The sequence below is a fragment of the Sylvia atricapilla genome, chromosome 2 (genome assembly GCF_009819655.1).
Source record: "Sylvia atricapilla isolate bSylAtr1 chromosome 2, bSylAtr1.pri, whole genome shotgun sequence".
Taxonomy (NCBI): domain Eukaryota; kingdom Metazoa; phylum Chordata; class Aves; order Passeriformes; family Sylviidae; genus Sylvia; species Sylvia atricapilla.
The window spans coordinates 29039460-29055439 of NC_089141.1; the positions used below are offsets into that span (position 1 = coordinate 29039460).

Sequence of the window (15980 nt, forward strand, 5' to 3'; positions counted from 1 at the left end):
GGGAGCAAAACTGCAGTAATTTACAGCACTGTGTGTTCAGGTCATGCTGGAGGTAGATATCTCCCTTGGAATTGCTACATTCACTCTGTCCTCTTCTCCCTGCATTGCTGTTATGCCTCATATACATTTGTACTTACTACTTTGGTGGACGTCCATCTAATTAATCTTCACCTGGCTTCTTATCCATGAGACATGATCTCTTCCTTTCTTTCCCTGCACAGCTACAAGAACTATAGACCTTATTGTTCCAGGGCTGTGTAATACAGCTTAAAACTATTGCCTACAATGTCACCTGCCTTTTGGCCAAAGGCTTGCCTCGCTGTTGTCGCTGCTGCTAATGGATGAGCAGAACTAGCTCATTCTGAGTTTAATGTAGCCATCACCTGCTGTTACCCTTGGAGACTGTGTCCCATGAAGGGTACCTATGAAGCCCTCTTTCATCTAAAAAGCTTTCTTCCAAGCATATAAAATCACAGAATCATTAAGGTTGGAAAAGACCTCTAAGATCATTGAATCCAACCATTAACCTAACGCTGCCAGGCATACCAATCAGTTGTATTTGTATAATACCAAAACCATGTCCCTGTGCCCTGTTCTTTGTGGTCAGATTGATTCAAAACCCCATGGAATCAAGGCATCAGTAGAGCTTTGCATTAAAACAGTGATAAATTAAAATATCTTAGTAGCTGCAGTGTTTTATCTAGTCATGCATTCCTCTGTTCTCTGTGAATGGCACTGCTTCAGATTCAAAATTTTAATGGAAGAAATTTGGGCCAAGCTATAGTGGTCTGAAATTCTCCAAATGACCAGAAAAGCCTTTCTTAGATGAAAATGAGAAATTTCAAGTGTATCTAATATAGGACAAGAGAAAAGCAAATCTGAGGTGACTTTAAAATGCCTTGTGCTCTTCTGTTTTGGCCAGTGGTCCTATTAGTCCTTACTAGAACCATCCTCCCTACATAGAAGAAGTGATTGCAGAAATGGGTCTGTGGAGCTGGCAGGTGGAGTCAGAGCAACCTCATTATCTCTGTGGTCCTCGTATTGAGCCCATTTTCACCCACAGCACAGGCTCTCCTCTCACCTATAGGCACAGAGGCCATGCTGCACTGAACACCTTCCACTCAATTATTTAAAATTCAGTTGCTATGGATCTACTCAAGGCGATCAGTTTAAAGAAAATGCAGATGGCCTCTGGTTTTGAGTTCCCACTACGCTTTGGTTAATTTGGTATGTAAAGGTATTAGGTTAATTAAATGCCATGTGTTGCATGGGGACTGACTGCATTTGTGGATTAATAAGTATCCCAGAGTGTTCTGTGCTGAAAGTCCTCAAGCTGGCAGACGATTATTTCACTAAGAAAGGAAGGTAACAGAGAGAAGTCCTGGGGAAATGAAGAGGTTTCCTGTTAATCCTGCAGTTGCTTTTCCAGAACGGGTAGTTGCAGTGTCCGTCAGGTCCTTAACTGAATATCAGCCCTTGCTGGAGAGACTGGAAGAATTTAAGTGAAGAGAAGCAAAGTTGTACGGTTTGCTTTGAGATTCCCGCAGGGCTGGTCATATACAGTGAGCATGTCAGCTGGCCAGAGGAGGACCATGGCTGGTGCGTGGAAATTTTCCTGCTAGGAGAAGATCTTTACCAAGAGCCATACTGTGAATCAGGTCAGAGGGTGTCCTGCGAGCAGCAGGCATGGTCGCACCGCAGGTCTAAAGCACACCGGCCACCGTGCTCGGGCATTCATGGTGGAATACATGTAGAAAGCAGAGAGAGGGACAAATACCACTGCAAAGTTCTGGAGATGTTGAAGAAGAAGAAAGTCGTTTTTGTGCAGCCATGCCCTGAGGTGGTGGAAGATCAGGAGAGAGACCAGGGCAGATGGACACTACTTCGCAATGTCAACCAGGTCCTGAAGCCCACGACCATGTTAGCGGTAAGATAGGGGGTCCCAAGCCCTGAGCATGGCTGGAAGCTTTCAGGCTGCTTTGAAATCTCTCTTGCTGTTGATGGGATCCTTGTACTGCTTGTGTCAGCTTCTCTCACCTTCCTCCTTTGTCTGCCCCCCCAAGCACTGTAGCTCCCCCGCAGTGCAACCTTCTTGCTCTTCACATTTGGAAGCTCCTCCTAAAGATCCTCTTTGTGAATTGTGTGGATCTGTGTGTGATGTTTCCTCCTCTTGCACCACTGTTTGGTTGTCACTGCCCCCAGTTTGTGAGGTCCTGAGGGTCTGCCCCAGAGCAATTTGGAAGATTTTTCTAGTTTGGAAGAATACTAAAACCCACTGGCTGCATTGAGGAGGAAGAGGGTGACCATGTTGGTACTGTAAAGGATCTGGTGGTATTCTCTCTTCTCCAGTATTCTGTCATGTATTTTGGGAAATAAACTGCACCAGTGTAGGCATGAGGCAGGTTATGCAACTCACAAGCCAGAGCTGGTAAATGCGTGAATCACCCCGATTTGCCCTGAAATCCCCAATATATCTGCTGGGCTTGGGGCTGATCCGAAGGTGATTGCTTCAGCAGAAGGAATGTAACTGGCTTCCATGGGGTTTATATGAAATTGATTAAAGTCAGAAAAGGAAATAGGTCGGCACTCTTAATAAGTGATGTTATTTTATAACCCCCCCTGACCTTCCTGAGCTTACCAGCTTAGCCCATCCCATAAGATTTTTTCACCAGTATTAAGAACTGCAATTTAATGGGTTTAAAAAGAGCAGTTTGAGGGGATGAGCACTCTGTGCATTAGGCAGACAAAGCACAGAAGTTGTCTTAGTGGTAGCAGAATATCAATTTACCTTGGGGAGGGTAGACTGCCTTTTATCTCAGCTGTGTGGTAATACGCCATATGAAGCAGGCTGCTTTTACAGCTACTCGATATTAGAGGAGGTTTTTTAAAAAAAAATAGCATTATGATTCTTGGATTTTTGATCAAGAGCAATTTTTACAGAGCCACTAAGGTGTTGCAAAGGTTTTCTGCTGAGCAGAAACTGAGCAAGCTGGCTCGTCTCTTGCTGACACCTTGATCAGGTTACCCACTGTGTGCATGAATTTGCCCAGTGATGCAGAGAGGATAACAGTGCTGAACATTCTGAAATGCTTTCAGAGTCTTGCATCAAAGGAACTAAAAAATAAATATTAATATAAATAGATTTATAACGTATCTGCTCCTGACACTGCCTTCATTGCTTGTGATTTTTTTTGCCTTTTTAACAGTTATGAGATATGAGGATAAGACAGTTAATGAGAAAAATATATTAATATTATTTTTTTATGAGCTGGATAAAGATACTTAGTGCTGTACTACAACCCTCTGAGGAAATAAAAACCCAAACTAAGGACTGGATCCTGAGCTCCAAGAAAGCAGGATGACTTTGCTGATATCCTAGTGGAAACCTAGTGAGCAGCTGCCAAGGGTAGTCTGCCACAAAATGGCTGGGAATTCCTGTTGTGTAGTTTCTCTGTGTGTGGGTCCCTGCATGTAATCTTACATCCATGTGGTACTCTCAGGTTTGTGGCTCTTGGAAATCTTGGGGAACGATGACTTGGATGATGATGAGTCCCGTTCCCACCGCCCAGCACAGAGATGAACATTGTTTAGCAGCCGATTAGGCCAAACCAAATCTATAAATATGCCCTGTCCACAGAAATGGTTGATAGTGGATACTCAGGAAAGGGGTTATATCAAAGCACATGCAAAGTGATACATCCTGATTCTCCCTCTCTCAGCAGTTTTTCAGGACTTCAAAAGGTAGATACAGCATTTGCATCACGCTTAATAGGTACAAGTGGAGCTGGTCCCCAAGAATGTGGTGTTAGGTGGGGCCACAAGTCCACAGCATTAATCTCAGCTGCATGAATCAAAACACACCTGACAACTAGATTGCTCCCAATTTCAATACCTTTTTACCTTGAGAACAGGGGTGGGACACAATTCTGCTTTGTTCCAGTGTGGGTCCTGCTTGGGGCTTTAGTTTGTAGTTATTTTGGAGTTTGCTTTTGTATTGAGGAAAACAGCTTCTTTAAAAGCTTTTTGCATTTGAGTAATTTAATATCCACAGATCTGATGAGCAGATAGTCCCTGCCCAGCAGGACTGACAAAGGTGTATAGGATCAGTAGTGACATGAAGTGAGTGGATAGGGGTCAACTGTTTGCTGTGTCTTTCAAAATGAAAACACAGAGGTCTGAAATGAAGGAGATAAAACATTTGAAACATGTAAAAGGACACAGCCTTTTGGGATTATGGATGCTAAAACTTTGCACAGCTTCAGGACTCAAATGGAAGTGCTCACAGCAGATAAAATCCACTGAGAATTATTAAATACAAACAGTCCACCTACACATTGCTGTTGCTGGAAGAACTCCTGAAGAAGAACATATATCTGCTTCTCTGTTTATGTTCTTAACCCATCTTCAGTCATTCCCTTTTCAGCAGTCTCCAAGGAATATTTGATAGTGGTTATCTGCAGGTAAGAAGGGTGCCACAAGCCTCCAGATAAGGCTTAGCAGAGCTCAAAACCATCCCCTAAATGTGACTTCCTAGATTTGTACATTACACAGAGAAAAAACTCTACCTGGGTGGGTTTTTCTACCTGTATCACTGTTCTGTAACTACTCTGTTTCCAACAACCGCTCATGAGCTTGAGAAGCTCTTGAGAGGTAGGGCAGTGGGACAGCAGAGAGTCAGGTCCATACGCTGTGTGGACCATGTCCTGTTTCTGGCACCTTGCGGGGGATTTCACAGAGTCATGGAATCGTTAAGGTTGGAAGAGACTTCCAAGATCTTCAAGCCCAACCATTTACCCACCACCAGCATGTTCACCACTAAACCACATCCCCAAGTGCCACATGCAAAGCATCTGCTTTCCTGAGCCTCTGTGTAGGAAAAGGGGCGGTTTGAGGTTTGCAAGGGAAGTCATTTGACTTGTGCTAATGACTTGGGTACAAAACATCAACAACTTGTATCCCAAGGGATGCTGAACTCCCTGCAGCACTGAGTGTAACTATGCTGTCTTTGGTTCCAGGGGGATTATGTGTGGATGGACCTCAAAACCGGACGGGAATTCGATGTCCCCATTGGAGCGGTGGTTAAACTGTGTGACTCTGGACAGATCCAGGTCGTGGATGATGAAGGCAATGTACGTACAAAGGCTTGTGTTGTCCCTTCCTCAGCTCTGTGGCCTTGCTAGGCCAGGGGTCCCAGGGCCATGATAATCAACTTTGTTATGGACCTCCCATATGTCCTCGGGAATCGACTGTGCCATAGTTTTCTATTTGTAGACAAGACAATGTTGTGTCCCTGTTTTTGTGGCTGTACTGGGAGTGCGAAACTGAGGACCTTCTTGAAAACAATGATAGCAGAAACTCACAAAATACATTTAGGTACTTATTTGAGCAAACCCACCTCAACCTGATGTTCTTCTGTTGTTATCCAGTCCTTCCACCAATACCTGATGTGCCCAAACACTGGTTCTCTTTCAGTTTGCTACCTCTATTTTTGTGCGGTGGTGGCTATTTTAGAGTAAGGTCTGTATCAAGGTGGTTCTCTGTTCTTCTTCTTTTTTTTTTTTTTTTTTTTTTTTTTTTTTTTTTTTTTTTTTTTTCTTGCACTCCCTTAAAGGGTAATAGAGATTTGCTTTGGCAGGGTCCGTATGGGCAATTTGTAGTGACTTTTGAAGCCTTTAGAAGTGGTGTGTCTAAATACCACTGCCAATAAAAGTATGATTTTGCCACCTCTGTCCATCCCTTTCTCCTTTTCTAAATCATCTTCTCTCTGTTCAATATTATTTTGTGTCAGAGGGTAAACCAGTGATGTGAAAATGCATTTGTGAAGAGGAGGGCAGATCTGCTATTTGCTATAAACTCCCCTGATGTGCTGGATGATCATGTTGCCCTGGCGGAGGCTCCTGGCAGGATGGCTTGTGTCTCCTGTCTCTTGTTGCTCCAATAGGACTCCAATAAAAAGATGTTTTCCTTCTTCTGTTACAAATCTTTGAAATCCATCACTGCCTTGTCCCAGGAATAGAAGCTGTGGCACATGTGCTGATGATCTCTTGTGTATGTGTTTCTGTCTGGTCCTTCTCTTTGGGGTGGGCTGTTTGTGTCTTTTATCCAAGTGGTCTCTCATTTGACTTACCTTTCTGTGGCCTTGCTCTTTTCCCAGGAGCACTGGATTTCCCCACAGAATGCCAGCCACATCAAACCCATGCACCCCACCTCCATCCATGGTGTAGAGGACATGATCCGCCTGGGGGACCTGAACGAGGCCGGAATTCTCAGGAACCTGCTGATTCGCTATCGGGAGCACCTCATCTATGTGAGTCCACCTCCTCTCCACCTCTGGTTCTGCACTCCACCCCCTGCTCTCCTTAGCTCTGGGGAGCCCGTGCTGGGGGGAGCCCTGATTTAATGGACCATTTGGGTTTCTACCTTCACCTTGTCCCAGATGGTGAAGGGCTTCTGACTTTGGAGAACATTGCAGAGCTTCAGATGCCCCAGTGAAAGACCCCATCACTTAGGTGATGGGCAAAGTCCACACCACCTTGCTGTCCCACTCCTGTAGAAGTTTTGGGCATGTGCATTAGCTTTCTGCACACAGAATAACCAGTTCAACCCAGGCCATGAGCATGCTGTAGCCATCCTAAAGCAAAAACTTCTATGGTGGTGTAAACTACTTGCTGAATGACCCTTCTGCCCTCTCCCCCTGAACTATTTACTTATTTAACCCAAGGGGGTGAAGACAACCACTGCTGAAGGTGGAAGCACAGGAGAAAGGATGGAGGGGCACGCATGAAATAACTGGGAGCAAAGAAGTGAACGACTCCCAGAACACCTCTAAAAAAGCTTCCCAGTCTGTGTTCATGGCTTATTATCCCTGGATTGCCTGGGATCCTGGCAGTTGCTCTCTGAGGACAGCAGTGTCTTTCCTTAGGTTAGCTCAGTCATGGCATGCCCAGTGGACCCAATGCAGCCTTGCCAACACAAGGAGATGTTCACAGGTTGAGGGGTTTACAGGGGGTCAGCCAGAACAGCCAAAAGGCCACCCCCCATCCCAGCAGGACAGGAGTCAGCATTCACGTTTCTGTTCTTGTTTTATCAGTGTTCTCTATGTTGTGTAGTCTTCTGCACATTCTTCAGACAGAAATTCAGAGTGCACATGTGTTTGCTGCTAGATAATGTACTCAAACACCCTCTGCAAATACAGAAAATTTGCTATTACTCTTAAATCCTACAGTTTTCGGATACTCAGATAAGTGTCTGCCATGCCTTTGGAGGCCTTGTCAGAACCTCCTGGTCATCTAATTTCTAAAAGGCTCTGGAGACTACTTGATTTTCAGGCCGGAGGGAATTGCAGGACAGACTTCACAGATAAAATAAGCTAACAAAGTATAGGTGGGATTTAATCTATCAAGTCTATTTGTACATCACTGCTTGATGTCCAGCACTTTTTGATAAAATGGTTTTGGATTAGGGCTGGGCAGTGATGGAGAAGACACCACTCTGTTGCGCAGGCTGTTCATATGATTGACAGCTCCTTTCTGGGAGATATCCATCTCTTCTTTCAGAGATGGAGTCCAGTCCTGGAGGAAGAAGACATGGGTGCTGAAAAGGCACCCTTAAGTCCCCAAATCTTGGAGGAGAGTAGAGACCTCCAAATGCATCTCTCACTCAGACACTTTATTTGTTGTGCATGATGCCTAAGTCCCCTGTACTGTCAGTTTTGACAAAAAAAGTATAACCAGAAAATTATTCCCACATTAGATGAACAGAATTCTCTCTTTACAATTAAAATTTCTTGCCATTTATATTTATAAACTAGCAAGTTAACAGACCAAATTCACACTTGATATGGAGTCTCCATGAGCATCCATGGCAGTCACTAGAGGTGTGAATAGAGCCAACAGAGACAAGATTGCCTTCCAGCTATGCAAACAGAAGTGCCTCTCAGATGCTTTAGAGCTGACTGGAGCTTGGATATCATAGAGGAATTTATGTTGGAAGAAGATTTTAGGCTGGAGGTCTACAGTCCAACCTACCCCAGCTCAGAGCACTTCAATCTTCAAGGTTAGGTGCAGTACTCATTCAAGAAACCTGAATGCCACCCAAGAAGTACAGATGGCCAATAATTTGTAGCTGATTGGCTCATTCAAGGAATTTGAATTTACCCATTGAGCATTGCCCCTTTTTCCCCTGCTTGTGGGCACCCTGCAGTGACACAAAGTGGATTCCTGCCACTCTCTCTGAGAAAGTTTGGATCGTGTTGGATACTTTTTCAGTGGTGTCTATGTGTCTATTTTGGGGCACCTATGTTATCCAGCAAGTGCCTGTTGCCTCTCCAAGTAACCAGAGGTCTTCAGATACAATCCTGTGTGTACAGTATCATCAGATTGCCTATGAATACACCAAGGTCCTTCAAAAAAGTTCTGTCTCTGAGTTCCCTTGCCAAGCTATTCACAGGCATGCAGCCAGATTAGGAACACAAACAAGCACTGGGCAAAGTGTTGTTTGGCAACATCATCCTAATAAGGGCTGATGCAAAGGGAAGCTTTTAGCCGGGAGGTGAGTGTGGATGGTGATTTGGGCTGAAGTGACACAATAACCACATCAGTTTCTCTACAAGTTCTTCTGGTCCGATGGTGACAGTGCAGTGTGTCCTGCAGAGTTCCTGCCTAAGGGATGACCACATCCCACAAAGACATTTGCATCACAGAGGTTCCAGGTTACTGTGTCTTGATTGCTCCACACCACTAATGGCTTTAGAGTGCCAGCCCAGAAAACACCACAGCAATGAGTGCAATCTAAAAATCAGAATGACACTCCTAAAATGACAGAGTGCATAGCTTGATAGAGAGGTATGCAAACCACTTCTGTCTACAGATGTGTAGTTGGAGGCTCAGGAGCCCAACCTTAGATCTCAGATATTAAGAGTGATGGCACTAGGAGAAGTGATTTGTGTCGGATGTGGTGAGTATTGATGACAGTTTTTGCAAAGCCAAGGTACCATATGGATGCCATGTATGCAGGGGACACCTAGTCCTCTGAGGTGGTTTTCTTCTGTGGTATAATTAGCACTGTCTTAAAGGTATTGAAGTTTTACTGCTTGAAAGGATTTCAGAGTCTGCTGAGTAGATGATTACTTTTCCAATGGGACTTCAATTCCTCTTGTTTCTTCATGTCCTTAGCTTTGTGGAGGATGTAGTTCTGCTCTAATAAAATATAATTTCCCTTTTTCTTCTCCCTCACATTTTACTCATAAGACAAACTGCGGCGGGAGGGTGAGTATGACGCTTCACAACGTCATTTGCAATTGCTGTCATGCCTTCCACTGGATCACCTTTTTCTGTTCACCATTTTGGCATTCTCATTTACTTTTACACCACCATTGCTGCTGCTTCATAAATGCATTGAGAGCATCTATCTGCTTTGGTGCAGAGCTTGACCCACATGGTGAAGTTGTGACACCTTCCCAGAGCTGGAAAATTCCCAGCCTGTGAATGGGGTTAAAGCTTTAAGTGTTTCTCAATAGTGACCTTAACTTGAAGGAAAGAAATGTCTGCAATGAAATATGAAAAACTTCAACAAGGGCTTCTTGCCCAAGGTTTAGCTTGCACACAGCAAGAGAAACTGTGCTGAATAGCAAGAGAGTCTAGTGGGGAGTTTGGACTTGTGAGGTTAAATCTCTGTATCTGCAGATGAAACCAGTGCTTGCTGCTGCTCTCTAAGGGCTGCCAGAATGCAGTAATGTTTGGTAGAGCTTTAACCCTATGACAATCCAGATGAAGTCAGCTATAGTGTTCTGGGTAGCGAGGGAAGCAGGCTCAGAAAGGATTTGTTTGGGGCTAATTAAAATGTAGGTCATGCAGGCAGTAATGAATTTGCTGTGAGATGCGGTTCCTGTGGTCAGCTATGGCAGAGTCCCTGCTCTCAGTAAAGCTTTATTTTTCCAATAGAAAAGGGCTTTGACATCACCCAGCAATAGAAACCAGTGAGCTACTATTTCCTTGGAAGTGCCCTTTGCCCCCTCATCAACAGAGTGAACAAAGTTTTGCCTTCTGTCAGCTGTGAGAATTGGGCAAATTGTGATTATTTATCAACTAGGAATGACCTACGAAAACAAGCAATAGTACAAGAGTTCATGCTGACAAAGTGCTTTGTGGATCACAAGGGAAGGGTCAGTGAGAGCATCCAGAAAGCATTCCTAATGGTTAACACCTTTAAAAGCCTCTCTGTTTGCATTTGTGGCTGGGCAGACCAGTGTGACTGAAATGCATGGCTTTCAGAAACCTTTGAAAGGAGTTAGATTTTTAAATGTCTCTAAAATTAACCTGGGATAAATTGTAAAGAGGAAAAGAGTTTTTCAAATATCTCAGCTAGTGCTCAAAGGAGTCTTCATTAGGGATGTTGGTGTCATAATCCCATTCAGAAACTGAGCTCCCTTCTCCTCTGAGCACTGAAGTAACCTGTTCTGTTGCCTTTGAAGGCTTCTCTGGGATGTCTCTGCTCCCTTATTTCAATGCCTTCTTCTTCTAAAATCCAGTCTACATGCTTTCACAGCCAATTTCTACTCTTTGAAGTGACAACATTGTTCTGGAGCTCAAAGAACTTATTTTCCCTTACTGGCACATAATCCCCTGTTACAGAGAAGAGTATTGTGTCCTTTCTCAGTTACCACTGTAAAGTCAAACCTCACATGGGACTGAACTGAAAGTTGCTCTCTTGTGTTGGCCATGAGACTGGAAGGTGAGGAGCCCCTAATGGCTTTCATCATCCCTACTATGGGACACAGTTGCCACCTACTGGCTGCCTTCAGGAAGCCTGAGCTGGTGGCAGGTTTTGCCTAGATGGTGGCAATTTCTTCTGTCTCACAAGCATACTTGGCTGTGCCACTTTGCTGCTTTCTGCTAAAGCCTTACTGGTTTAGGCCATGCAGATGAGAACCCATAAGGATTATATGAATGTTGAAATTTCTTATTTTGTTTCCTAAAAAAATATATGCAGTAATGGAGGCACGTCTCACAGCTGGTTCCAACAGGAAGGTAAGGTAAGAGTAAGTGAGTCTTGTAACTTCAGTTGCTAAAAATTAACCTAGAGAAAGTGACTTGAATTCTTTGAAGTCACAGAGTGAAAGTAACCTTCATCTCATGCCCCTTGGCTAACCCAAGGTGGAGGCCCATTGACTTACCTGCTCTAGACACTGACTTTTAGACAGATGAAACAGGGGAAAGGAGATCCTTTTTCTCTGCCTTGAGCTTGGGATGCGGCCAAACCTCATAACCTCAGCACTGCATCTGAGGAAGATAACAAAGTTCGTGAGTCCTTTGATGAGAGGCTTGAGAGAAAGAGCTTCTGGAAGGGCAGAAATGAATGAGCAAGATATTACAGAGGAGTTTGCTACCCAAGACCCAGGACAGCTGGACCAAAGGCCCTTTACAAAATTTCAGAAACGGATGAGAAGGGAGAGATATGTCAGGACTTTGTGGGCAATATTTATCTGCACAGGACAAGGTTTAAACTGAAGTATGGAGATATTTGGTTAGGCAGAGATGGTAGAGAAGAATGCATTGCAGAGGGAAATTCAGCAGCTGCTGTGGATTGATAAAAACAGGTTAGATATTCGTCTGTCAGAATGGTTTAGATCCAGCTGGTCCTGCCTTGAGATATGGGAATGGTTGTCAGGTTTCTTTCATCTATGGTTTCTCAATGTACATGCAATGCAATAGATGTGTATGGATATATGCTGGCTCTGGTGATATTTTTGCAAATATGAGCTTCTCTTAAGACTCTGAATCTTAACTGAGAGCATACAAAATATGTATTAAGGCTTGAAACCATGCTGTGCATGAGCGAGGCTGAATATGAACTGATTTGGGTATTTTGGGACTTCTGTTCCCATTTTGCTCCAGGCTCTGTCTGCAAGCATCTCTGACTTGAGCATCATCTTTCATCCAGCTTTTAAAAAGCCTTGATTTTTCTGGCCTCCATCCAGATCCCATCCAAGCTCCAAAGTCTCTCAGCTGCACCTCACTGAAACCTCACATAAACCTTGATGTGCTTCTCCTCCAGACATACACTGGTTCAATACTGGTGGCAGTGAATCCGTACCAGCTCCTACCCATCTACTCACCTGAGCAGATACGCCTCTACACCAACAAAAAGATTGGTGAGATGCCACCACACATCTTTGCAATTGCTGACAACTGCTACTTCAACATGCAGCGCAACAACAAGGACCAGTGTTGTATCATAAGGTGAGTTCCTGAGATTCCAAATGTGCCATATCCTGAAAGCAGATGCTGAGCAGATGCAACATGCTTGATTTGGAACAGCTTGTCAGATAGAATCAGACATTGAATGGCTGACTATGTCTTCCATCTACATATGCCTAGTGCAGTGGAGGTCTCTGTTCACAATCACCCTTTTCCTAGTAAAGGTGCTTTATCAATACTTCAGTATTTACCCTTACAACCCAATAGATCTCATATTCATTTTTAACCTCCACTTTTAAATTCAAGCTCAGTATTTCTACAGCCATCAAAAATGCAAACATGGATACTTTCTGCACAAGGAAGGGTCAGGGACAAGCTTGGTCACTGGACCTGTGGTCATTCACACTCCTGAGCAGTGTCTCCAGGCATGGCACTGCTCTGGACCAATCAACCTTGGGCACCAAGGAGTGCCTGGTCATAGTATAATGGGTGTAGTTCCCTCCTGTATCTGTCCCAGATGGTGATATGAGCCAGATTTGATGTCCTCAGCTCTCCAACATGATCCTATAAATTCTGAACCCACGGTCTTTTTCATTTGAGGCACCCTTTTCCCCAAGGCATGCCTAGCCTAAGTTTCATTGAATAAAACCCCATAACTCTGGAACATCCTGTGTGCAGTCTTTCAGATACAGGAGTCTGAAAAGGCCATTCAGTAAGGCTTTTTTTGCTGGTCTAAAAAAGCATCATGTAGGGCCTATAGGGGAGTCAATGCAGTGTGCCAGTGGCCTCAAAAGTTAAACAATTTGCCCATGAGGGCAGGGTTGGATACTCAATGTCAGGAAGGTCTGTTTCAGTCACTTATTTTGGCTGCCCCCTGTATCAGACATGCCATAGACTCACCCAAATATTTCTGCCCAGCCCCTTCACAAGATAACAAGGTTATCTTCCCGTGGAGAGAAAAGTGTGAGGAATAACTCTGGCTCCCTGCCCCATAAGCTTCTCGTCTTCCATCTTCTCCTTGTTAGAACAAGCCTAGAAGCCCTGCGGAAGTCCCCGCTGTTAAAAGACTGTATTTCCCAGTCTGTCTTATCACAGCTCCATACTGGTGATGAAGATATCCCATGGGAACAGCTAGACCCTGCACCACAGAGTCATGGTCTGGTGGTCATGCCTGGAAAAGCACTGACTGAAAGTACTTCATTCATGACCTTCTTAGTGCTGATTGAATGATGGCATTTGCTGGCCATACCCAAAATCAAGCAACCTGGGCCAAATGAAACACAGAGCAAATCTGGACCTTGGCTGGAAGCTTTCTGGTACCATGCCCTACCATTTGTCCCACAGCCACTCCTTGGGATCCTTGGGAAACCCCTCCTTAGTGGTCTCATCATGCTTATGCTAACAGAAGAGACACAGAGACAGAAGCTCCTTTGGAGACAGAGGGAGGGACACTGGCAGGGAAGGGGTGCATCATGGCTTTCACTGACCTCCACTCCTGTTGTCTTTGCAGTGGAGAATCCGGAGCAGGGAAGACAGAAAGCACAAAACTGATTCTGCAGTTCCTGGCAGCAATCAGTGGTCAGCACTCCTGGATTGAGCAGCAGGTCCTAGAGGCAAATCCCATCTTGGAAGGTGAGGCCTCAGATGATAAAGAATTCTTTTGCTGGGAAAAAAACCCAAACAGATTCAGGAACCATAAAATATAACCAAATGTAAATCCTTTTTGTCACACTTTGAGTTTCCAAAAAATTGACAAAACTTTTTTTGAAGTACACTTTAGCTAAACAACACATTCAGATTCTTTCAATCTGAATTTATTTTTCACAAGACTAATATTCTCTGATTTGAGCTCTCAGTGTTTCCTTTAATATTTTTGACAACTATTGTTGAAAGCAAAGCATTTCAGCTGACCTGAATTATTTTTTCAACTGTTTTGTTTCTTTTAAAATTGATAAAAATGGTTTTCCACTTAAAGCAGTACTTTTAAAAAAAAAATCCCTAGAAAATTCTGAATTTTACCTAATTCTGTATGTAGTATGTAAAAGTGCTGATCAATACTTTTTTAAATATCTGATGTTCAGTCAAAACTCTTTTGAAAAATCTCACCGCCTCTTCCAGTGCTGGACTGCATGCAGAGCATCAATATCCCATCCATGCTGCACTCAGCTAACTAATTATTTGCATATTTTTTGCCATAGTTGCAAAAATCCTATTCCTGTTTTTTGATGGTTCCATAAAACATCAGTTAAATAGGACCTGAGCTTTACAACACCTGGTGCTGGCTGTATACAACAGCAAACTCCACCTTTTCCTTCCAAGATAAGAATGGCAGCAAAATGCAGGAAAAGAAATAGAGGAGTCCAAGAAAGAACCAGATAATGAGAATCAGCTTGTGGCCTTAATAGGTTCATTGACAAGCTGTTATTGTGATCAACCCCACTATTTTAATTGGATATCTTTAAATTAAATAGGTTATCTCACCCTCTTGACCCAAAATGATGCCAGATGTACCTTTTATGCTTTTGCAGAAAAATTGCATTTTCCTTAAAGAATAACATTGGGTTTGTTCTCTAAAGATTGAGGTTTGATCAGCCTGGTCTAGTGGGAAGTGTCTCTGCCTTTGGCAGAGGGGTTGGAGCTAGATGATCTTGAAGGTCCCTTCCAACCCAAACCATTCTATCATTTTTACCTCCTCTGCTTGGTAAACAACCCTCTAGGAACCAGCTGAAATGTGACAGGTACACAGGGCATTATTGAATATGCACTTAGTCACTGCTGAGATTCAGGAAAGTGAGGCTCTGTAATTCAAGCTCATGTCCATCACCTTGTAGAAATCCTGGAGCAGAAATTGCAGGGTATGTTGGCTTAGGGCACTCATTCACACCCAACAGAGGATGGACACAGGTAGCTTTCTTGGCAGTCTGTTTGCAGAGAGAAGTCTCCTGCTGGAGGTTGGCTTAGTTGTCTGTATGTCCCTTTTGGATGTATTTTCCCTTTTCTTTCCCTCTCAGTCATTGAATCACTCACCAGCATCTCTGTCATTGTCTGCACAGTTTCACCTTTCACACTGCAGGCAGTCTTGCTCAACTCTCTTCTATTCCATCAGCTGCTGCCAAAATCCTGCTGTCCCAGCCCTTCTTCCTGGATAAGGTCACCCCATTCCCAAGCTTGCTCCTCTCTCTCCTCTCTGTATTTCCAAGGACAGTCATCTGATATACATCTTGTTGCCTCACATTGAGATGAAATTGATCCAGCCAAACTTAAGGGAAGGCTTCGGGGCTGCTTTTAACCCTCTCAGCCTCACTCTTGACTTTTTCCCTGCCATGAGACCAGATCCATCATCCTCCCTGCTTCAGATCCTCTCTAACACACCATAATTCTTGCAGCTTTTGGGAATGCAAAGACCATCCGTAATGACAATTCCAGCAGATTTGGGAAGTACATCGACATCCACTTCAACAAAAGGGGAGCCATAGAGGGGGCAAAGATTGAGCAGTACCTGTTGGAGAAGTCCAGGGTGTGCAGGCAGGTAAGGTGATACACCTGCAAGGAGTGGGAGCTGGTAACCTTTGCCATGCTGTTCTCCTCACAGAGCTGATACTTGCTCTTCCCCTGCAGGCCCAGGATGAGAGGAATTACCACGTTTTCTACTGCATGCTGAGAGGAATGACCCTGGAGCAGAAAAAGAAGCTGGGTCTTGGGAAAGCCACAGACTACAACTACCTTGCCATGGTGAGAGAGCAGAGGTTTGGTGGAGTGATGTGGTGAAAGGTTCTTAACAAG

General features: G+C 44.0%; 1 protein-coding gene across 1 annotated transcript in view; it reads left to right on the forward strand.

Moving 5' to 3' along the window:
* Window positions 1-1378: 1378 nt before the first annotated feature.
* Window positions 1379-15980, forward strand: part of MYO7A (myosin VIIA) — a 60997-nt gene continuing 46395 nt past the window's right edge. Inside the window, exons 1-8 of the mRNA XM_066341223.1 lie at window positions 1379-1927; window positions 5016-5129; window positions 6155-6307; window positions 9249-9266; window positions 12055-12239; window positions 13708-13829; window positions 15584-15726; window positions 15816-15929. Of these exons, the coding sequence (XP_066197320.1) occupies window positions 1796-1927; window positions 5016-5129; window positions 6155-6307; window positions 9249-9266; window positions 12055-12239; window positions 13708-13829; window positions 15584-15726; window positions 15816-15929 (981 nt within the window). The 5' untranslated portion in view covers window positions 1379-1795. The remainder of the gene's footprint in view (window positions 1928-5015; window positions 5130-6154; window positions 6308-9248; window positions 9267-12054; window positions 12240-13707; window positions 13830-15583; window positions 15727-15815; window positions 15930-15980) is intronic.